General features: G+C 27.4%; 1 protein-coding gene across 4 annotated transcripts in view; it reads left to right on the top strand.

Moving 5' to 3' along the window:
• The first annotated feature begins 5,756 nt into the window (after nt 1-5,756).
• The window catches only part of LOC135926044 (HEAT repeat-containing protein 5B-like), a 69,629-nt gene continuing 50,615 nt past the window's right edge, over nt 5,757-24,770 (top strand). For all 4 annotated transcript variants that reach the window (XM_065461707.1, XM_065461706.1, XM_065461705.1 and 1 more), the window contains exons 1-14: nt 5,757-5,999; nt 6,064-6,472; nt 7,031-7,217; nt 9,828-10,030; nt 10,731-10,857; nt 11,085-11,202; nt 11,262-11,395; nt 11,776-11,910; nt 12,351-12,524; nt 15,140-15,316; nt 16,268-16,390; nt 19,306-19,461; nt 23,987-24,092; nt 24,347-24,456. In XM_065461707.1, the coding sequence (XP_065317779.1) occupies nt 5,845-5,999; nt 6,064-6,472; nt 7,031-7,217; nt 9,828-10,030; nt 10,731-10,857; nt 11,085-11,202; nt 11,262-11,395; nt 11,776-11,910; nt 12,351-12,524; nt 15,140-15,316; nt 16,268-16,390; nt 19,306-19,461; nt 23,987-24,092; nt 24,347-24,456 (2,314 nt within the window). In that variant the 5' untranslated portion in view covers nt 5,757-5,844. The remainder of the gene's footprint in view (nt 6,000-6,063; nt 6,473-7,030; nt 7,218-9,827; nt 10,031-10,730; nt 10,858-11,084; nt 11,203-11,261; nt 11,396-11,775; nt 11,911-12,350; nt 12,525-15,139; nt 15,317-16,267; nt 16,391-19,305; nt 19,462-23,986; nt 24,093-24,346; nt 24,457-24,770) is intronic.

The raw sequence follows: 24,770 nt of genomic DNA, 5'->3' as shown, positions 1-24,770 counted from the left end.
GAACAATCCCACGAGAAGTGTGCTTCCCTTCCATAGCGGAAACATTGAACGGCGGTCTCCATCTCGTTCTCGGCACCAACCCACTGGCTTCCACACTCCGGGCTCGGGGAAGACATATATTTTGTTCCTCGACCCAGTAGCTTTTATTAATTGGTTAACGGCTCCATATCGTTGCTTATAATTGTGGTCCACAAGCGTTCTCAGATCTATAACTTTAAATAAAACACCTCCTCCCATAACTCTTCCTTATTTTCCTCATTCTATTTTACATATATTTACAAATAATATTTTCAACACAATTATCTATCGTAAATCACTACCCTATATTCATCTCTTATCGATTTACTTCACACATATTTTTTTCTCAACTAAAAGAAAATTAAAAAAAAAACGTTATTACTATAATATATATTTTTTTCTCGCAGTTATCACAATAAAAATCCGATTCAAGTTTTCTCTCATACTTACTGGCCTTTTTCTTTCAAATATTTATTCATATTTTACCGGTATATTGCATATCCTGTTAATATCAACTAAACAAAAATATATGTTCTTACTTTTTCTACTGCCGTATTTTTTTCTACTATTCTTTATTCTATTTATATTTACTTAAAACATACCTTAAATTATTTTCTTTTTTTAAATAAAATCTTATAAAACTTTTATTTCCTTTAGTTTACATGACTTATAACCCCCCTCCCCCCAAAAAAAAATTATTTTACACTCCTTCCCCAACTGTCCCCGAAAATATATATATTTTGATACATCTCATTTATTGTAAACACTAACCCTAATATCTGTAGAAGCTGAACCGCTTGGTTTGGCAAAAATAAAAAAACTTAGAGGCTACATCGTACTACCCGGTTGAGGATCTACAAAGATAAGGGTTAATGTTTATATTAGATGAGGAGAAATAATCATTTTATTAGACGCCTAACTCACTACAGTTGGTAAAATCTAAAAGATCAGCAGATATCTGATTTTTCTTATATAATTAAATAAATAAATATTCCTAATTAAAGATTCTCAAGAATGATTATATTATTAAGTTTTTAATTTTTAATTAAATTTATTAAAAATATTGCATAAATTTTATAATTACATGAGTTTGAGGAAGCTGATCTATGTTCCTGAAATTTTAATAATTATTAATAATCTTCAGTTTCAAATAATTGTAAATATTCTTAAATTTTAACTCTTAAGAATAATTAATATTCCTAAATTTAAACTCTTAAGAATGATTATTAATATTATTAAACTTTTAAATCTTAATTTTATTTATTAAAAATATTGCATAAATTTTCTAATTTTATGAATTGTAGAAAAAATGCTGATCTATACCCCTAAAATCTCAATAATTATTAATATTCATCAGTTTTAACTTTAAAAATATTATCACTATATTTAAACTCTTAAGAATGATTATTAATATTATTAAGTTTTTAAATCTTAATTATATTTATTAAAAATATTACAGTAATTATTTTAATAATATGAATTATAGAAAAAATGGTATTCTATACTCTTGAAATCTCAATCATTAATATTTTTCATTTTTCAAATAATCACAGTGGCGTCACTAGGGGGGGGGGGAGTACGCAGGGGCTCGAGCCCCTTTTAAAAATTTGAATAGAAACAAAAAATAATTTTTATAATAAAATCTTACCCCTTTAACTAAAAATAAATTTTTTTGATTGCCCCCTGAACGATTTCTTTTATAATTCTATTAAGTAATATATAGGTTTAATTTTATTATTTAAAAATTAATAAGAAAATTTAAATTTTTATTAAATGAATACTATTTTAAATAGTAGATTAGATTAATACATATAAATTATATTTTCACTATGTCAGCTTGCAATCAAATTCTGTGTTAATCACTCACTAAATATATTTAGCATTAACAGAAGAAGCTTAATTGACTATTATTATTTAAATTATTATATATATAACCCTAATTAAATAAATATAATCATTTATTAATTGAAAACTAACAAATTTAATATTGTAATTAGCCGAGTTCAAAATGACTAATCAACTGTATATTTATTTTTAAATTAATTTTTCATACCTATTCTTTATTTTCAAGGTCCAAATAAGCAAAAGAGATTTCTTTATAAAAAGTAAGTAGACATATAGTTTATAATTATCTATTATATACAGTTGGTTATAAAATATTAGATAAAATGTTGTTTTATAGACATATTTAACAGTTATATAATATATTACAGTTAATATTATAATAAATCTTACTAATAAATGCTTTTGATAATAAATATAGTAACAATTTGCATTTAAGCATTTAACGCCATCTATTTAGTTGTAATAATTTTAAAAATTAAACATCTTATTTATTTTTTTTTAAAATTCAATTTTTTATTAAAATTTATATACAAATATGATAAAATATTATTATTCAAAAATTAACATCATAATATAAAGAATATAATAAAATATGTAATATATAAGTTTAAGTGAAAAAAAAAAGATTGATTCAAATGTATATTTTTATAAAAAGAAAAAACATTTAAAAAAATAAATATCAAGTGGCGAGGTCGGGCCATGATGTTTTAAAGATAATTAGATCTAATTATATATATGGCGATTTTCTGCTTAAATTATAAATTGAAAAAGGTATGATCTTTTTTATTGATTTAGATATTATTCTGAAGAGATCTAATGCCGCTTGTCCAAAAGAGCAGGTTGATGTAGCTGCTATGGGAACAAAGTGGTTTTCACACATTAGGTGTGAGTATTTTATATTTTTTAGGGATTTTAGGGATTCGGCTCGTTTAAGGGATCATGCGAATTATTAGATGGGGCCACGGGATCAATACAGGTAAAATCCCACATTAAAGGCTTTCCCATTAAAAAAGGTACGATTGTTTTGCCGTCAGGGCGTTTTTTTATCTAAAAAAGATGTCGGTTCTAAAATACATGGAAAATTGGCTTTATTTAAAAGAGAAACTATTATTGTATTTATTTTATCATGTCGGCTGATTTTTGATATAAATTTACAGTGGAGAGCGTGTCTCCCATACACGCCTGACGATTGATTGCATTTAATGGAAATATAATGGTTTAGGAAAGGTACGCCCAAGCGTAAATTGATTGCATAACGAAAACGTCGTTATCTATTAGCCGGTTATTTAAAATGGTGGGATATAAATCTAACCATTCATGGCCAGAGTTGAAAAAATTAAGTGATCTTATAAGAGATTTATATTGGCCATCATCGCTCAAGTTGAGGTAAACTAAGTAACGAGATACCAATCATTGATCCCAATCTTTTTGTTTCGTTGAATCAGGTGGGGCTGTGTTTGGTAAGACATTAATATTCCAACAACGTAAGGCTTCATCTAATAAATTATCTTTATCGATAATATGCGAGGTAATATTTTTTACTGATAAGGTTGATGAGATGAAGGAAACAAGGACTATACTTAATGCCGATCTTAAGCCTAGTCCTCCGGATTTACAAAAGAGAGTTGCTTGAAACCATGAGTAGGAATCGAGTTTGATGTTTAATAACTCTGCCATCATTTGTAGTATCTTTTGTTCGTATTGTTTTAAAAGAATTTCAAAGAGAAGGCACCAGATGTTTTTAAACAATACTGGATTTGTGGTACTAAAAGGGCGTTTTTGAGAATGTAATATGCTTGATGGATGGGTATTTTTTTAAGATCGATAGTTTGGAGAATAGTGAAGTTTGGAGAATAGTGATTGAAGGTGATTATTTAAAAAATTAAAAACTCCCTCTGCACCTCCCAATGGGGCTCCTAATATACTGAAATCTTGTAAGGGTGTCCGTCTAAAGTTATATAATATGGTTTCTGTTAGAGGCGGAGAGGGATAAATTTCGCATTTATTTATATTTAAGGATAAATTAAGTTCATCAAATATTCATCCTACAATGGATGTAATTAATTAGATATCTCTACTAGTGTTGTTAAACGGATCGTTTTGAGCCGATTTTTAAAAACGGCTAACTCATTATTCCACCCAGAAAAATATTATGCAGGCCTGAATATTTTGTTCATAGAAGCAACAAAGATCTAGACATATATTAACGAAATCTCGAGGCTTATGCATAATTTACTGGCTAAAATATTGAGTTAGCCGTTTTAAAAAATCGGCTCAAAACGAGCCGTTTAATAACACTAATTTTTATTTCGCTTTTTATAAATATTTTTAGGAAAGCTATCTTTTTCTTTTTCGAAAAACAGTTTTGAGTTAAATTTTTAATACAAGTATATTTTTAATATTATCACAAACTACTATTATTTTAAGATATAATATACCAACTAGAGGTGGTGCGACATTATATAAATCTTAATTGTTTCATCATATCATTCTGGTCCTTATTTTATAGTTAGAAAATGTTTCATTTCTAATATGGCATCCTTGCCGCGTAAATAACTCAAGGATTCAGTATATTTGCATAATTACTTCTTCCAAAGATTTTTAGTGTTTTTATTTTATCAATTTATCCAACATAATAAATTCTTATATTAGTTTACATCGTGAGTGTTAGGGCTATGACTACAAATTAACCAGCATCTATTATTTGTGTTGCCATATAATTTAAGGTTCTTACTACAGCTGCTAAGAGCATACCAACTGTGTAGTTGTTTATATATCAGTAAAAATGGAAGATAATCTTTTAGAAATTTAATATCTCACAATAATTTTCTTGACTACTTATCTAGCTTCATAATGTCATCTAAGTCACCATATAGTTGATTAATGATAGACATTGCATTAGTACCTAACAAATTTATAAATGGTGATTTTTGTAAAATGTCTGTGGTATAGTCAGCAAGAGCGTCGCTTACCAATCCGATGGTTTTGGGTTCGAATCCCAACAAAGAACATGTTTTATAAAATTCAGAATAATTGTTCAAAGTTAACAAATTTTAAAAAAGTATAATATATTAATATAAAGCTTGGGGACATGGGGGGCGAATCCTCCCATAAAATTATTTTAGTTGAGCCCCCTGAGATTGTAAAGGATAGCGACGTCCCGGAATAATCATATTATTTCAAAATTTTAACTCTAAGAATAATTAATATTCCTAAATTTAAACTCTTAAAAATGTTTATAAATATTAACTTTTTAAATTTTTATTGTATTTATTAATTTATATAATGTATTGAACTGTAGAAATAATGTAAATTTTTATAATTATATAGGTTGAGGAATTAATTATAATATTTTGCTGACTTCAAAGTCCGGAAATATCAATAGTTATTGATTTTCTTCAATCTAAAATTCTTTACTTGATGTTAATTATATATAGCAAATCCTAAAATTACAAATTATAAATAATTTAAGTAAAAGATTTTCAAAATATTTAGTCATATCTTAGATATAATTTAAAATTCTTTTTAACTTGATTTCTATTTTTCTCTTTTGTCTACGATGATTGAGCTAAACACTGTTATAGTTTTAGTTAATTTTTTGAGACTAGCAATTTCCCATTCATTCATTTAAAACATCTGCTCTCCAAGAATTTAGAGTAGAGATAAACGTGCTAGATAAGATAAGATATGGAATTTTGTCAGAGCCTAATATTAAATGATAACATTATATCATCTTTACCAAAAGAAAAAAAAATTATTTACATATATGAGTGGTTGAAATTTCTTGAAAAAATTTTTCAAGGAGCTCAAAAAGTAATTTTAAACAATATATAAATACTTATCTCAATTTAAAAGAATGATATAAAAGGCAATCAAACAATAATACATGAACAACTTCTGCAATTAACATTTTCAGGATGTTTTAGTGGGCCTATCATAAATGAATTGATAGGGAAAGTTATAACAAGTTTTTTCAATTCAATGGAGGATACCTACATGCTCTTAGATATTTTAAATAAATGTAATGATATATTAAAGATTAATAATGCAGCACAAGGAGTTAAAGAGCATTTAATTAATCCATCAGTATCAAAACTGTTTTCAATCAATATACATAAGCCAATTGATTCCAAAAGGTAATTTTATTGTTTATGAACATAAATTGATTAAGCACTAAAATTAATTGTATACATTATTTAGATGTACTTTGACAATTCTTTCAAATCTTTATGTTACACTGGGAAAGCTGACAGGAAGATGCAATGAAGAAACCTTGTCAAATATTATGAAATTATCAAAATTGATTGAAAATAATACAGCATTCATTAATAATGTTCCACAACCCATTTTAATGCCATCTTTGAAAAATAATAACCTTGTGGATAAAAATAATCAATTTTCAGCAGAGATATTGAAACTTGATTTAACATATGCATTATTGCAAACCATATATAGCATAATTTCCACTTTGGGCAAACATATTCCAAATCACATTATAAAGGATGTTTATAAAAGCATGATTATTAAAAATGACTATTTGCTAGAAAAAGAAGAAAATATTCAGATTGGTTCTCAAGATATAATGTTAACAAAAATGAAAGCAGCAGAAGTTAAAGATCTTCATATTTAATGCATATTTTAGCTATATTTTTATATACTATACTTTAATGATCTTATATAAAGATTATTTTTTTGATATTAAATTTGGATTTTGTGTGCTATTTTTTTGGCATTTTCTGAATTCATATAAATTTATTGAATGCTAAATTAAATTAAAGTTTGGAACCTGGATGAAAAAAATATGGTTCCAGTTCTAAATATTTCTTAAAAATGGTCATAGTTCAGATTTTAAAAAGTGACTTCTGGTTTTGACATAGGGTTTTAGATGATTCTGGAGTAAGCTGTTAAAACATCAAACTAATTCAACAGATATAAACAATAATTAAACCCTAGAAAATAAATTGCACAACATTTCAAACAGCATATATAAAAATCACCCACACTTTTGTTAGAACTAATCTGGGACCTCTTTCTGGAAATTTTATAATAGGTCCCATTTCTGGTTCTGATAAATTATAAAATTGGGTTTCAGATTGTGGCTTCAAACTCTGAGTTTAGCAATATTAATCAATAAATGACCTTTTTCATATTTTAATAAAAATATAAGTGTATTCTAGCAATGAGTGAAAACTTTAGTCCCATCTATATGGCTGACCACGAAAATTTGATAGCTACCTGTCTCAAAGCGTTTGAAAATTCTGATGCATTAACTCGAAGTTCCATAGGCAATTTGGTAGGAAATATTGTTCATAAGCTTGTTTTCCCAGATTCTAGAATGCTGCAGGAAAATCAAGGTATTTTTTTCTTTTAATAACATTCAAAAAGGAAATAACTATAAATTGAACATTTATGATTTATTTTACTATTGGTTAAATAATAAAATTTAAGCTATCGATATATCACCTCATTATGATATTTATCTTAAATGTGTAGAGTAACTCTTTAAAGAGAATAGTTTATTCTTACTTGACTTATCATAGAGTTGTTAAAATATTTAGATACCTAAGTGTTTTATCAAGATATATTTATGTATGTATAATTATTGGATACATTTTATTATATAATTCTATTTTAATATTTATAATATCATTATTTAATTATATTTTTTATATTTAATTTGTTAAATATCTCCCAGTTTTTTATTTATAAGGAAAACAAATTTGACTTACATGTGTAGTTAGATGAATAAAATGTTAATATTACAGATGAAGAGGTAATCAATATATCATCAGGATTCTTCTATTTTCCTAGTCAAAATAACTAGCAATAAAATGATCATGTCTTACGAAAAAGACTAATAGTTCAGTAAGCCTGACATCAACATATATTAAAGCATTTAAAGGTAAATAATATTCCTTTTATAAGAATATTATTTATAATTGATGTAAGAGGACTATTTGAATGAAAATACTAAATTAACTAATTTTAGAAAAATGTTTAATTTTCTTCTTTTTCAATAGCAAAACTTAGAGACTTTTCATAAAACCTCAAAATATTATTAAAATTTGTCTAGATGATTTCTTTCATGTTATAGACGAAGTTGAACCATTTTCAATAGTTAAAATCTTTCTTAAACCATTTCCAAACCCGTCGTTATTTGTAAAGCAGTTTCCTAGGCATGTTTCCATCAATTTTTTTTATTTCCAAGCAAATGATAATATTTTGTCTAATTAATTTTTTTGCATAAGGCTTTGAACTAAATATCAAAATATAATTAATAAACTTTCGTAACTTAAAAAAAGACGAGATCAGCTATTTTTAATGTAAAAATAAAAGAGTAGCCTAAATTATTTTTTCAAATTTATGAAAGTTTATTAATTTTTTAAAGTTAGAAAAATTAATAAGATTTAATAAATTTTAGCTTATAAGTTGTGAAATTTTTACAAAAAAAGTAAGCAATATTAATTTGAAAATAATTCTATCTATACCTAACATTTTTAATCGGTATCGAGATATATTTTGGGTTATGTATCGGCATATAGAGTTCCATTTTAAAACCATCTTTTAACAGCTATATCTCATTAGAACAGTTTTTTAAATTTAGTTAATTCAGGAATAAAAGTGGAAGTGGATAAATATTGAAAGAATTCTAAAATAATATTTTACTACGAAAATTCAATAATATTTTTTATTAAAGATAAGAAATTATATTCAGTTTATTTTTGAAACAATGCATTTTATAAGAATACCAACAAAATCTGCTCATCCCTAAAGCCCGACTCATACCTACAAAAAATGAAATGGCCGGGCATATCTAATATTCTTTAAATGGACCGGAAGAATTAATTAACGAATATAAATTATTAACTTGTTTAAAAAATGGCTACAATTTTTAAATTAGAGATATTTTTTTCTATTTTTTAGTATAAATATTTCTATGGATAGGAAAAATCGTCGGACAAATATTTAATCAAGAAATTTTTTATTGAGTTCGTCGGATCCCACAAATAGCAAAAAAATATTTCTAACAGGCCAGTTTGGGCAAAAAGCTCAAAGGATCAGACCTGGCTATCATATAACAAAAATTCTAATGGATTAGAACAAGCTGTAAGCTGTATATAGCAGATCTCTAATAATAGCAATACATATGCGCTCTTAACTTTAATACAGGATATTTAAATTTATTTTAAAAATATAATTCAAATTTTTAATTTTTTTTTCGTGCTTAGGAATAAATTTAATATGCGTGGCCGCTTTTTAAAATTTGAATTTTAAATATTATTTAAAACTATTACAAAAGCAGACTATAAAATTTGTCTAATTTATATATATCTTTTACATCCGAACAACTGCCTAAATATAAGGAAAATTCATAACAATAATTTCAATTATTTACATAGAGAAGAGGAGTAGATTATAGTAAAAATATTACCAAAAATATTTATTATTTATTAAATTTTTTTTTTTAGGGGGAAGGATTTAAAAAATAAATGAAACATTTAAATTGATATTTCCAGTGTTGGCCTAAGGGATAAGGGTGATGCAATCGGGCTTTTTGCCACTATATGGAAAAAGTCAGATGGGTTCTAAAAATGAGGAATTTTGCCCTTTTGAGTGGGTTATTTTGTCAATCTTTTTTAAAACTAAATATGATATCTAAATTAACTTAGTTTTAAAAGGTTCATTTATATCCACTTTTACCTCATAATCGTTACAGCAAACAAATTACAATAAATTTTGGTTAAAACATTGACGTCGATAAAGAGAGCAATAATGTGACTGGTAACATTTAAATTTAATTGCGCGCCAAAAAATAAGAATTTTGAACTAAAGTTTTTTGCGTACGCTCATGACAAATAGATGCTTACGGCATATTGCTAAGAGTTATAATCACAATATTTTAAATAAATGTGACCCTCCCTTCTTATATTTTAAAATTAGCATTTTTATATGAAATATCATAGGCAACAACAAATGGAAGATTTTGACGATCCAGGACGGTTTCAACGTGCTATGCAAAGCTGTTCATTCGAAACTCAATGCCACTTTGGCCAAACTCAATTCCTCGCAATCCGCCCTGCCCAACTTTCTTGTCAAAAGTAGCCCAGATACGACGGAAGCTTCCATAATAAGCGCTTACAAAAGCGTGCACGTAGGAATAATTTACGTAAATAAAGGCTTGATATGAAATAAAAATTATTTATATACTAAACGTAAACACTTATAAAAAACACAATCATGTGACCAGGACCATAACATTTATATTTATATTTTAAAGTTTCAATAACTTAAAAATGTATAAATTAAATGGACGAAGTTCTTAATTTTTTAAACATATTGTTAGAATAATGTTTACTTCTATGTAATTTTATATTATTCAGTCTCATTATCATTTCCTTCAAAAAAGATATATGGAAAATCTATTTATTAGTATGTGACCTTAATATCGAAAATATAATTAATAAACCTTCGTAACCTTATCGAAAATGAGAAATGAGTTATTTTAAATGTAAATATAAAATAATGGCCTAAATAATTTTTTCGAATTTACGCAAGTTTAATAATTTTTTAAAGCTAAAAAAATTAATAAAAATTTAAGCTTGAAGTTGTGCGAAAAAAGTATACAATAATTAATTTATATTTTTTAAAATTATAATATGAAAATGGGCAGTTATATTAATTAAAAGGGAGGTATAAAAATAATTTGGTAGGTCATAAATTCAAAACTAAAAAAATTTTTAATTAAGGATTTTGGACAAGTTTTATAATTTTATAAAGTTACGAAAGTTTTGGATATTTGAGGTTTTTAAAAAATATATTTAGGTGATGGTCTTAATAATCAATTTGAACAAATTATTAAATAACAGGCTTACTTCGAATTCGTAGCCCAGGCGATAATAAATAATAATAGTAGTACAAAAAAAGTTGATGGTGGCAAAACTCAACATTTATCTCAAACCTCCTGGGTAGATACCCATTTCCCAATATATCTAGGTTATTAATAATTTTACTTAAGTATAAAAATTTAATTACGCCCAATCCCTTGTCATATTTTAAAAATTTTGCTTTATACTTACTGAACACGAACACGAACATTAACAATAATTTATAATTTAAAAAAATTATTTCTTATATTTTCCTAAATAAGATTAAAGTGAAGGATTTATTTATTTTTACTATGATATTCCATAATTGTATCACGATCAATAAAAAATATTTAGATCACATTATACATGACCATGTGATACCTATCGCACACCGAACCATATGGCCGCGGGATTTAGGAGAATTTGGACGTCGCTGTGCTAGGGTATTATTAAAGAGGCACCTAACATTAAGGTTCGAATGCATCATCAATAATATATTTTATTTAAATTATAAATTACTCGAATGATTAGGCTTTCTCAAAACGAAGCCATCTTCTGCTCCACAGCCATTTTGTCTCGAATTGAAAAATTTGCCATTGGTTCCGAATTCAGAACTCATTTTATGGACGAATACTCGACCAATAATACCAATTTTAAAAATAGAAGTAATTTACATATTATAGATTATAAAATTTTTATTTTTTATAAGCGTTTTAAAAAAATATTAAAAACGTATATAAATAACTATTGTAAAATGAATGGAGTCCCCAAAAAGGAACTAAATTGAATCAAATTATTTAAATACTTGTATCTTTTTGAACAATTTATTAAACTTTGGGGTTATTAGCGTAATTTTTATTTTGGGGAACCCAAGAAGTTGTTTATTTCTAAATATGAAATCAATGTGATAACCTTTCTTAAAACATATATGGGTACGCCAATAACTTCAAAACTTTAATTATAGCAAAGATCTTATTTTTATTCCTTATTTAATTGGTTTACGATGTATAAATAACTGATTTTATTATTTTATAATATAATAAAGGTTTACCTCGAGCTAAAGATGCACAAGAATGTGCAACCAAATGTGAAGTGCTTTGCCTATTACTCAGGCAATTCAACGATTACATTATCGATATGGGACCATCTTTAAAAAAAATAATACAAGATTATCCTAACGGTATAATGATTATTATATAACAAAATTTTTAAAACATTTTTTTTAGCTTACTTAAGAATACTTTTTAACTTTCCATTATCAATATTTATAAAGTTATTTTTCTTCTTGAAAGAAAGAAAGAAGGAAGGAAGGAAGGAAGGAAGGAAGGAAGGAAGGAAGGAAGGAAGGAAGGAAGGAAGGAAGGAAGGAAGGAAGGAAGGAAGGAAGGAAGGGAGGGAGGGAGGGACAAGGGAGGGAGGAAAGAAAGAAAGAGAGAGAGATAAAAAGAAAAAAAGAGAGAGATAGAAAATAAGCAAACCAAGAAACAAAAGAAGTAAGGGAAGGAAGATAAGAGAAAAATAAAGTAAGAATAAAGAAAATATACTTTTATGGTTAAAATAATTAACTCAGGAAAGACTTAAATTAAAAAAAAAATTTACTCTTGGAATGCTCCAAAAAAGTTCAATCTCAACCATGGGCGTATCTAGCTGGCCACTCAGATGCCAACGTTTCTTACTTATCGGTCTTATGCCTCAAAAATTGTGTACTAAATGTTGGTCTCTCTACTAACATTCTCAAAACCTACGTCAATTACTACTGGTCACTTTTGCAAAACTATTCTAGGAGTCCTAAAAGTTTGAATCGAATCCTATTCTGTTAAATAAGATAAAAACTTTATTCATCGCTAGAGTATTGAAGTGGCCTACCATGATTTTTTAACATTTTTCAGTTTTATTTCTAAACAGAAATCACAGGTCACAGTCCGCATAAATTGAACATTTCAACGTTGCAAATAATGCATTTCAAATTTTATTGTGTAAACCTCCTGGCGTTAGAAACTATTTAAAAAAACGCAAATATACCTTTTTAAATACCTTTTATTCATTCATTTTGCTTCACAAGAAAGCCGATTACATTTTTACCCAGGTAAGAATAATAAGAGGAAAGTCACTAAGAATTACTTCCTAGATGTTTAATTATATGTGAACTAAAGGTCTCCAAAACCGGGCCGGGAATTTCTAAAAAAATTATATTCGGGCCGGACCGGGCAAAATAAATAACGGGCCACGGTCAATTTTTTATATGTATTTGAAGAATTCTGATATTTGAGAGAAGTGGTAATCCATAAAGTATAGTATTTTTAATTTAACCATCCCACAATATTATAAATAGTTGGGAAATTTTTTTTTAAAACCGAGTCGGGCCGGGCTACCTCAGTAAAAAATGGAAACCGGGCCAGGCAAAAAATTCTCACCTAGCATGGCCAGGTGTAAATTAAATTAAATATTATATAAAATGTAAAAAAATTCACTTATCTTTTAGAATGGATTATTTAGAAAAAAAGGTAGACGATAATATAATTTACAAAAACAAATTCTTTTTAATAATTCAATTAAAATTTTGAATCGACTTTACTAATTCAAAGATTAAAATGCAACCTCAATTTAAAAAAGGGATGCGTTCCTTTTTTTATTATTAAAAAAGTACGGCAAAACGCAAACGCTCAGTTTGTATGCACTATGAACGAATATCCGAAAGAATTATAAGATTAACACCCCCCTTCCCCCTCCTCTAATAAATGAAAAATTAATAACTAATGACTAAATTATATAATGCTTAAAATTTAGAATCATAAACCTTATCTTAAAATTTATTGAAACTGGAACTAGAACCTCTTTTTAAATTTCCAACCTGACCCGATCCTAACAAAAGTAGAACTAATTTTTGTTTATATTTTTGTATGATTAATTTTAGATGTATTTAATATTTAAATTTCTTTAAAGCTTATAAACAGAATTTAGAAGAGAAACCAGCCTTTGGAACTAGAGGTCTGCATTGGGCGGGGTTTCGACCCGACCTCCCACGCCCGCCCATCTAAGTGGGCGGGCAAATTAAAAATTTTTTAAACTATGGGCCGGTGAGTGGGCGGGTTAAGAAATTTAAACATGGGCGGGCTAAGAAATTTAAACATGGGCGGGCGGGATAAAAATTTTTTAAATCATTTAAGTAAATTTTAATAAAAAATTGTTCCTATGAACTTTTTTGGATATTAAAAATTAAAATGTCCTTTTTTGGTATCATAAAAACTTTTTTCTTAAAATAAATAAACTTTTTTGTACATTTAAAACTACTTTGGTGGAAACGACAAGAAAGAGATTTGCCAAAGCTATCAATCAAGATTAGCAAGAAAAATATGGTCAATTCCTGCAACTAGTGCTTCTTCTGAACGAGGATTTAGCATTGCTGGAAGGCTTTTAGAACAAAGTAGAACGTGTTTGAATCAAGGAAATGTCGATTTACTATTATTCTTGCATTTAATTACATATAATATCAATTTTATATTTATATTTTTTTCATAAATATTTTATATGATTAAATAAATTATCCATAAATTGAATATTTTTTTATGCTTAATATAGTAATTTCTTAAATTATAAAACTTTGTAGAGGTATAATGCTGAATTTTTTTTTATTAGATGCTTAAAAAATTGAAAGAATGGCCATAATTAAATTTTATAATAGAGGGCTTGAATTAAATTTTTTTTATAAATTGGATGAGCGGGTAGAAATTATAGAAATGGGCAGGCGGGCGGGTAAAAAATTTTAGACTGATGGGCGGGCGGGTGGTTATATTTTTTTTGAAAACTATGGGCGGGTGGGTTAAATTTTTTTAAAACATTGGTTGGGAGGGCTTATGTATAAAAACCCGCCCAATGAAGACTCTATTTGGAACTGTCAAATATTAGAACCAAAAACTATTTTATAGATATTACTCTTTGCCCATATTTCAAACTCTTGCATTTAAAAAACTTGGTTCCCGTTTCGCTGAAAAGAATTACTAAAAAAATGGGAATACTTTAAAATGTTATAGGAAATATTAGCTAAATTTCCATTTTTTTAGCCATTTAGCACCGATCCCGAAAATTGTTTTAACTATTGTTTTTTTGGGTGATATTAAGTATTATGATAAAAGTAAAAATATTTAACCTCTAATGTCTGATTAATAATATATAAGAGTATTATAATTTATAAATTATACTTACTTTTATCTCCTTAAAATTTATTCAAACCAAAAATTTAAACAATTGAGAAAATAAATAAGAAATGTGAAATAAAAACAAGATTTTAAAACGTGCATTAATATATAAATATTAACTGAGAAACAAGTATACAAAAGGGAAACCATTTATTATTTAACAAACAATAAGAAAGAAAATAAAGATGATAAATTTAACGATTGTTTTATTAGATAGTTCCAACAAATCACGTATACCGTTCAATAGTTGCTTAGGTCATTCCACGGCATTTTTAACCCTTTGGGCTCTCTACACAAGTAATACTTCCATTGTTCCCCCCATTCATTTCATAACGACCGATAGTATATTGGACTTGATCGATTCGCTTCAGGGATATAGTTCACGAAAAGGTTGCCTATCTCTTTTACTATTTTCTTGTCCTCTTCTCATTTCCACTTTCTTTGCCTTCTCGTCGATTCTCCTTACTTATTTCTCATGTTACTAACACTTACGTCATTTCCGCACCAAAATGATGTTTTCTCTTCTTTTATCAAAATGATAATAGAACAAGTAATTAGTGATTTATTTTTACTTTATCTAATTTTATAAAAAATGCATTTAATTTATATTTTTTTAATTAAACGTTTCGAACCCCGGGCTCGGGTATTAAGGGCTGGACTCAAGGCCTAAAATTGAAAAAAAATTGAAAAAAAATTGAACTGGGCGAGTGCTTGAAAATTAATAAAAAATTTTTATTTGCCGAGTTCTACTATCTTTGGCCTCTAATTATTCCTAGCGATTACTCTCTCTCAAGGCTCCCTCCTCTCTTAGCTTGCTTTATATCCAGCATTTTCATAGACACGAGAGAAGAATTTCGGGATTAAAACTGATTCTAGATTGCTTAAAACTTTTCTATCTCATTATGCTAATTTATTCTTTATGCCTCCGGATATGTTCATCATTAGACTTTTTCAACGACCACTTAACAACATCTCGCGGTATTCATACAAATTCTTTTTCTATATTGTTTGGCGTTATTCTTACACTTTGGCAACAAATATTGCATCTGGATAATTTCATCTCAAATTTGGTTCCATGTTTTCTTTTTTAAATTTTTTTTTTCAAACATTTTTAATTTCCTCTATCCTTTTTTTAATAATTCATATTATTCCCTTATATTTTTTCGTTTAATAGTCTTTCCACATACTTCCATTTATTTCTTACCTCATTACTAATAACAATCTTCTCTTCAGAAATCTTTTAATAACTTGCTCTTACCTTTCTCGCCATCTCCTTCGCAATATATTAAATACATTTCCTATCTTCCCAATATATTAATCATAATCTGTTTATTTGTTTAGGAGGTGATCCAATCTCCAAATTTTATGCTGAAAATGAAGAAATCGTCGATGAAAAAGTTCTATGGGATACAATTGAGAAGATTAGAGCGGGTTGGCAAACCCTAAATTGCGTTATAATTACTGGTTATTTAAAAAAAGCATAATTTTATTTTTAAGTATTAAGTGTAAATATTTATCAATTTTTTTAATTATGGTCCTTTTTAATTAATAAGTGTTCCTATTTAACAATAAATGTCTTTTTAAACATATTAACAACATTTTAAATTGAATTAATATTTTTTTCTATATATTTCAATTCCACTACCCAAAAAATTTTGCCACATTTTAAAGTGTACCGATTAATCTTAAAAGGTTTAAAGGGTCACTTAAGTTGTAAAAAAAAAGCTGGAAAAGGAACAATTCTGTAGTTATTTTATTTTTTCGATACGATCTCTGATAATATTTAATCTTGGGGAAAATAAGAAAAATATAGGATTTATGTCCTATTTCCAGTTATGAGTTAAAATTGTTTTTAATGTAAATGTCGTATTGATGGAATTCATTGGGATTCCGAATCCAAACTTAGAAATTCGAGATTTTGAATCCCTGGTTTTATTCTTAATTTTTTTAAAAAAAATATTTTTTATATATACTTTTTTAAAATATAAAATATTTATTCTAACCACTATGTTTATACCTAGTCCTAGCTCAACCAAACTAGTTATTATTTTTTTCGCAGCACGCCTAACTAATTTGATATTTTATGATTTCGAGCCACATTTCCCCCCCCCCCCCCCAACCCCCTTTTTTTTAATTGAATAAAAAAAACATGATTTCAAAGAGATTTGAGAATGGCAAACTAGTCATTATGATTTTTCAGCAAATTAATAAATAAAACCTGACTTGCAAATCGCTAACTATTGCATAGAGCGTTAATTAGCCAGACAAGTCAAACGATCCAACTCATTTGGAGAGTTTAATCCAGTTCGTCTGTTAATGAATATTACTATTTGAAACAAGCTGAGAAATATTTTTACGATGAAATCCTCAAAATGAGTGGAGTCGTTTGCCCAACTATTACAAACGCTAATGAGTCATAATTCTATCCCCTTAGATATACCCCCTCTCTAACAATTGAATGATATTTCTATCACACTTTCAGTTTTTCTTTACTTTTTTGAGGGGATTTCGTTGGCATGAATGAAATCTCGGTTTTTTCGTGGAACTTGATCTATGTACGAGGTTTTGCTAGTGCTAATATCCATTTTACACAATGTGGTTGGATTTGGATACTCGTCTTCACTGGTTTCCGAATTACCATTGTTTGCATGGAGGTAGTAAATGGTAACGTTCTTTGAACGGTTTCGTTTTGTAAATTTAATTTACTTGCGCTATACTAGCGTGGATCATCTTTATATGGGGTATCAGGGTTTGGTATTTTGTCCATTCGGTTTTCGTAGGGTGGCGGGATTATATCACATTTGGGGTTTTGAGTTTTAGTTTTGTCCTCGTTGTCGGGGTCGCAGATCGTTATTCATTTCTCTCGGTTTTAATTTTATTGGTGTGGACCGGGTTATCGGCAGTGTTTGTGAATTTCCGTGAAAATTTATTCGGTATTGTTTTAATGAATTTGTGGATTTGTCTTTAGCGCCCGGGTTATTTCAACTTCAGACGGGAACCCCGACGGTCTTAGATAATATTTAAGGTAAGTCTTGCTTTATTTCTTGTATGTTCTTGGTATTTTTTACTAGAATGACTCTATCCAAGATGGGGGGAGGGGCTTGGTTATCGGTGGTTACCGTAGACTTAGTAAATGGGACATTTCTTATAACTTATCTAGGTTTTTATTTGTCCTAGAGGTTGAATAGTGTGACCGGGGAAAAATTTTAAGAATTATTGGATAGTTTAATTAGTAGATCTTTGGAAAATGTTTTATGTTTTTTTTGTTAATAATGGTAACGGATTGTGTCAATTTTCACTGAAAGGGGTATATCAATGATATTTGCTACTAGTTTGTTTTAGATTTATATTATTCGACGGAATTATCTCTTTTCATTTATTTTTAATTATGGAAACCATTTTGATGTGTTAGATTAAAAACTAAAGATTGATGAACAACGATACCGTTTTCGGCAGTAGCCACCCAATCTCATGGTTACCAAAGTCTCGAATGACTTCAAGGGGCCGTAGCCCCCGTCGTCCCTTGTCAATAACCCCCTACCTCTTTGTACATCGAGAATAATGTTTATCTTAATTTAAAACTATGGATGCCTTGCTAAAAACCCTCGATTGTCCTTGACTCCCCCCCCCCCCCATTATTTTAGATTCATAAGTATGGTTAAACCGCAAATAAAACCTGGTCCCTAAGCTCTCACCCCCGAAAACCCGATGAATCAATCGTGATCGTATTCGCCTCACTCCATTGTTTGGAGAATCCATCAATTTGGCCCTGAACACTTCAAAGGTGTGCTATAATCAATGTTTAATATCCTTTTAAAACAAAAAAGGAGAATTGTTTTGCTATTAACTAAATGTAATCCAAATTTATATAGTTTAGTGAGCACTTATGATAGCTTATTAAATGAAGGAAGGAATATATATTTTTACAAAAATTTTACATAATTTTGGTACTTGTGGATACAAATAAAATTGGCAAAAAAATTCGTAACTAATTAGAGTGAGCTAGGACGAAGTATAAGCTTTATAGATTAGTACAGATTTTTTTATTAAAAATGGGGATTTGGGATATATAAATAATAATTTTAAAAAGGAATCTTAAAACGTATGGACTCGAGATCTCGATTCCCAACATTGTGATTCCATATCCCAGTACTGCATATATAATACTGAATTATTGTGAAATAATGAATTATTTATTATATGTTTTTGTAATTAACGTCTTCAGTTTATATATCTTCTACAAATCAATCTAAATACATCAATTAATCATCATGCACAATTAACAAATATATTTGAATTACAATTAATCACATTACAAGGTTAATTGATTCTATTACAAATGCTATATTCAATATTCAAAAAAACATAATATAAATAAGGCGAATCATGGGTAAAAAGAAATGTTGCCAAATTTATCTCCATTTGGGAACATTTTAGTGCTGTTACCCCCGATACCTTGAAAAAACTTAAAAATTTACCTCCAGAATCTCAAAACTGGTATGGGTTTCTGGAAAATTTTTGTGGAACGTTATACAGTATAATATAATTTTGAATTTTTTATATTGCTCTTTTTTTCTTAAAAAATACCCTAAGAAAATCTATACAAATATCACGTGAAAGAGAATTTATGTATATTAGGTATTTACTATAGGTATACTATTTTGTGAATATATGGAGATATTGTAAATTAAAGGAAATAATTGGACCTTTAAAGAATCATTTGAACATACAGCATATAATATATTAATAATTAGGGGTGTACCGATTTTTGGAGGCCGATCCGATCCGATATTCCCGATATTAAATTGATATCGGCCGATTACCGATCCGATATTATATCTAATTGTATTCTATAAAGATACCAATGATTTTAATTTTTAATATATTTTTTATTAGTATACCATCTATAATTTAACTATACCATAACATATGTCATTTAAATATATTATAATGATCAGTTATAGATTACATTCAATTCAATTACAATTCTAAAAATATAAATATTTTTTATTGATAAATCACTTATTTCTATAAGTAATAATATTAATCTATTTACATAATAAGTAATAAACAATTATATTATGAAATTTGGAAAATATTTAAATTAATATATAAAATTAATATATAAATTAATATATAAAATTAATATATAAATTAATATATAAAATTAATATATAAATTAATATATAAAATTAATATATAAATTAATATATAAAATTAATATATAAAATTAATATATCGAAGATTTCTTTTTAGAAATACCAAAATTTCCAATTTATCAGAGGTCAATCTGCGGCGATGAGGACTGTTAACTTCACTAAAAACAGATTCTGAAGAGATTATCGCACACTTTTATAAACAGAATGCGCAAAAAAAAATAACAATATGGCAGAATGTTTATTAATTATTATTAAAAAATTAAACATAAAAAGGAATTTCGATTTTATTTACAGGGTTTCCCATTCAAAAAAGGAAAAGTCCCAATCAAAAAAGGAAAAGTTTCAATTATAAAAGGAAAAGTTTCAATCATAAAAGGAAAAGGTCCGATCAAAAAAGGAGAAGGGTCGGAAAAGGTTCAATCAAAAAAGGAAAAGTGTCAATCAAAAAAGGAAAATTCCCAAAAAGAAAGGAAAAAGTCCAATTAAAAAAGGAAAAGTGTCAAACAAAAAAGAGTTTCAATCAAAAAAGAAAAAGTGTCAAACAAAAACGGAAAAGATCCGATCAAAAAAGGAAAAGTGTCAATCGAAAAAGGAAAATTCCCAAAAGGAAAATTCCCAAAAGGAAAGGAAAAGTGTCAATCAAAAAAGGAAAATTCCCATTCAAAAAAGGAAAATTTTTATTTATTTTTGCTATTCCTTCTTATTTTATTTCTAACTTTTTGCGATTTCTTTACTTTATTTGTATCTTTTCTCAATTTTTTTTTACTATATCTTTTCTCAATTTTTCTTATTCTCATTTTTGATAATTCTTTTGTATTTTTAAAAATAATTTATAAATTTAGGTCCATTTTTTTAACAATTTTTTTTTTCATCATAAATATGTCGTAATTTTTAAAGGGATCATAACTATCCGGGATCTTCACGGGATTTAAAGGGATCCCTATAAAATTTCAATTTTTTAAAGGATAAATAACTATACGGCATTATCACGTTTGAACCATGATATAGAAGAATCTTATTATAAAAACATTTTCTGCGCATTTCGTTTTTTAATTTTATTGTTATTCATTAATTTTCAATGTTGTTTTTTAGCCTTATGAAATAATATATGTCTAATATAGGGTATCAATCGATAGCTAATCAAAAGATCTATTCAACTGGAGGTCAATCTCTCCTCCATAATGGGCGGGTTTAGGTCTTGGGGGGTCAGAAATATTTTTATCAACACAAAATATCGATATGGGTATCAAATAAAAGCTAATTTTAATATGGTTTGACTGAAAGTCTTCATCTTAGTCTGGATGGGTATGACGTGGTCTGGGGGGTAGGGAAGGAGGGAGGGGGGGGGGGTGTAAAAAATAATATTGATATGGGTATCAAATAAAAGCTAATTTTAATATCGTTTGACTGAAAGTCTTCATTCTTGGTCTGGGTGGGTATGACTTGGTCTGGGGGGTAGGGGTGGGGGGAGGGGTGTAAAAAATAAATTTTTTGATATGGGTATCAAATAAAAGCTAATTTTAATATCGTTTGACTGAAAGTCTTCATTCTTGGTCTGGATGGGTGGGCGGTTAGGGGTGGAAGTGGGGGGTGTAAAAAATAATTTTTTTTGATATGGGTATCAAATAAAAGCTAATTTTAATATGGTTTGACTGAAATTATTCATTTTTTGTCTTGATGGGAATGACTGTCAGACCCTCAACATATTAACAAAATGTCTAGTAGGATAGAATTTACAGAAATAAAAGAGAATGAAGATAAAATAATTTTTTAAATCTTTTTACGATTCCAATCCTGAACTTGAAATATATAATTCAACAGTGTTCTATATTTAGCGCTTAATTTTTTTAGTATCGATAGCTTTACCGTGCTACATTTTTTTAAAAAGAGCTCATTACTAAATAAATAGCAAAAATTATTATAATAATTTTATAATTAATTCTAAAATCATAATCTTTTTATTCAATCTGTACCAAAATTATTTTCATTATCAATGTCTACTGTCGACATTTAAAAATTATTATTTTTTTGAAAAATATATTTACAATGCATATTTTTAAATGTAAATTTAAATAAATAAATAAAAAGATTATGATTTTAGAATTAATTATAAAATTATTATAATTATTTTTGCTATTTATTTATTAACGAGCTCTTTTTAAAAAAATGTAGCACGCTAATGCCATCGATACTTAAAAAAATAGCTATGGAATAACGCGTTAAATATAGAACACTGAAAATTATATATTTCAAGTTCAGGATTGGAACCAAAAAAAGATTTAAAAAATTGTTTTATCTTCATTCTCTTTTATTTCTGTAAATTCTATCCAACTAGACATTTTGTTAATATGTTGAGGGTCTGACAGTCATACCCATCAAGACAAAAAATGAATAATTTCAGCAAAACATATTAAAATAAGCTTTTATTTGATACCCATATCAAAAAATATTTTTACACCCCCCCCCCCCCTCCTTCTCCACTCTTACCCTCCAGGTCATACTCATCCAGACCAAGAATGAAGACTTTTAATCAAACGATATTAAAATTAGCTTTTATTTGGTACCCATATTAAAAAAAATTATTTTTTACACCCCATCCCCCTTCACTCCTTCCCTACCCCCCAGACCAAGTCATACCCACCCAGACCAAGAATGAAGACTTTCAGTCAAACCATATTAAAATTAGCTTTTATTTGATACCCATATCGATATTTTGTGTTGATAAAAAAATTTATGACCCCCCCCCCCCAGACCTAGACCCGCCTATTATGGGGGAGAAATTGACCTCCAGTTGAATAGATCTTTTGATTAGCTATCTTTTGATACCCTATATTAGACATATCTTATTTCATAAGGCCAAAAAAAACAACATTGAAAATTAATGAATAACAATAAAATTAAAAAACGAAACGCGTAGGAGAACACTTTTTAAAATAAGATTCTTCTATATCATGGTTCAAACGTGATAATGCCGTAAAGTTCTTTATCCTTTAAAGCATGAAAATTTTAAAGGGATCCCTTTAAATCCCGTGAAGATCCCGGATAGTTATGATCCCTTTAAAAATTACGACATATTTATGATGAAAAAAAAAATTTGTTAAAAAAATGGACCTTAATTTATAAATTATTTTTAAAAATACAAAAGAATTATCAAAAATGAGAATAAGAAAAATTGAGAAAAGATAGAGTAAAAAAAATAAATTGAGAAAAGATACAAATAAAGTAAAGAAATCACAGTTAGAAATAAAATAAGAAGGAATGACAAAAATAAATAAAAATTTAAGAAAAATTGAAAAATTTATAATTTTTTTTAAGAAAAATTGAAAAATTTATAATTTTTTTTAAAAAATTAAAAAAAATTTCGATTTTCCTTTTTTGAATGGGAATTTTCCTTTTTTGATTGACACTTTTCCTTTTTTGTTTGGACCTTTTCCTTTTTTGATTGAACCTTTTCCTTTTTTGTTTGGACCTTTTCCTTTTTTGTTTGGACCTTTTCCTTTTTTGATCGGACTTTTTCCTTTTATGATTGAAAATTTTCCTTTTTTGATTGGGACTTTTCCTTTTTTGAATAGGAAACCCTGTATAAAAATAAATGGTTTTTTAGATATAACTTTTTTTAAAAATTTTATAATATTTTATTTTTGTTAAAAACGCCATTTTTTATCGGATAGGATCGGGCCGATATTTCACCCATTTTAAAATATCGGTTATTGCCAAATATTATCAAATTTTCTGATATAATCATTTCTAAATATAATATTGGGGGAGGGATAGAATAGGCAAATAAAATGTATATTTTAAAAAAAATTCAAGAAAATGACAATTAAATTAGCTTATTTTTAATTGTTAAAAAATTAAATTCATTTCTATTCTAAATTTATCACTTCCTTTCTTTTAACAGCTATGGATAAATTTGTGGAACGGTTCAAGGACAGGTCGTTTATGCCTGAAGGACATTATAAAAGCTTTGCACATCTAGTCGGTTCGGCTCTGGCTTTTATTTCTAAGTAAAATGAGATATAATAATATATTTATACTAAAATGATGAATACAGTATATATCAGAGTTTTAATACGGAAGGACGGAATTGGAGAAAATAATTAAGCGTATAAGGAAAGAATAAAAATATTAAGGGGGAGAAACAGATTGATTTATAAAAGTTTTAAAAAACTATGAAATCAGAAGTGATTTTAATTTTAATCGTTGCTTTATATACTCGTAGTTTTAATTATTCCCCTATCATATAATATAAACAAAAAAGTATTACAGAAACCGTTAGAAATTTGCCTCCGAATCTCATCATTGTAATTTGTCGGGCCAAATCCCATTTGTTTTCCATCATCAATCATTTACCACCCAAAACATTTGAAAGTTTTTCTTCTTTTCTTTTACTCACGAAATTATTTTTTTTATATGAGGGAATTTTTAAAATATAATTACTATAAATTATTCTTGATTTAATATAATTTATATTAATCATCCTTTAATTCGATTACATAATAAGTAATTGATTTATTAAAATAAAAGTTTGCTATTTATAATAATTAAACATAATTAAGTGCTTTTTTGTCCTTTATCTATAAATTAATGTTAAAAAAGCAATTTTAATTTATGTTTCGAGTTGAATGTTTTTTTTAAAGCTCTAGTTAGCAAGGACGGGTATTCATTGAATATCAGTTGATATT

This window comes from Gordionus sp. m RMFG-2023, chromosome 3, assembly GCF_954871325.1.
Source record: "Gordionus sp. m RMFG-2023 chromosome 3, tfGorSpeb1-WG-v2, whole genome shotgun sequence".
In the NCBI taxonomy this organism is placed as follows: Eukaryota; Metazoa; Nematomorpha; class Gordioida; order Chordodea; family Parachordodidae; genus Gordionus; species Gordionus sp. m RMFG-2023.
Note: the sequence above shows the minus strand (reverse complement) of the source record. Positions and strands in the feature narration are given on the sequence as shown.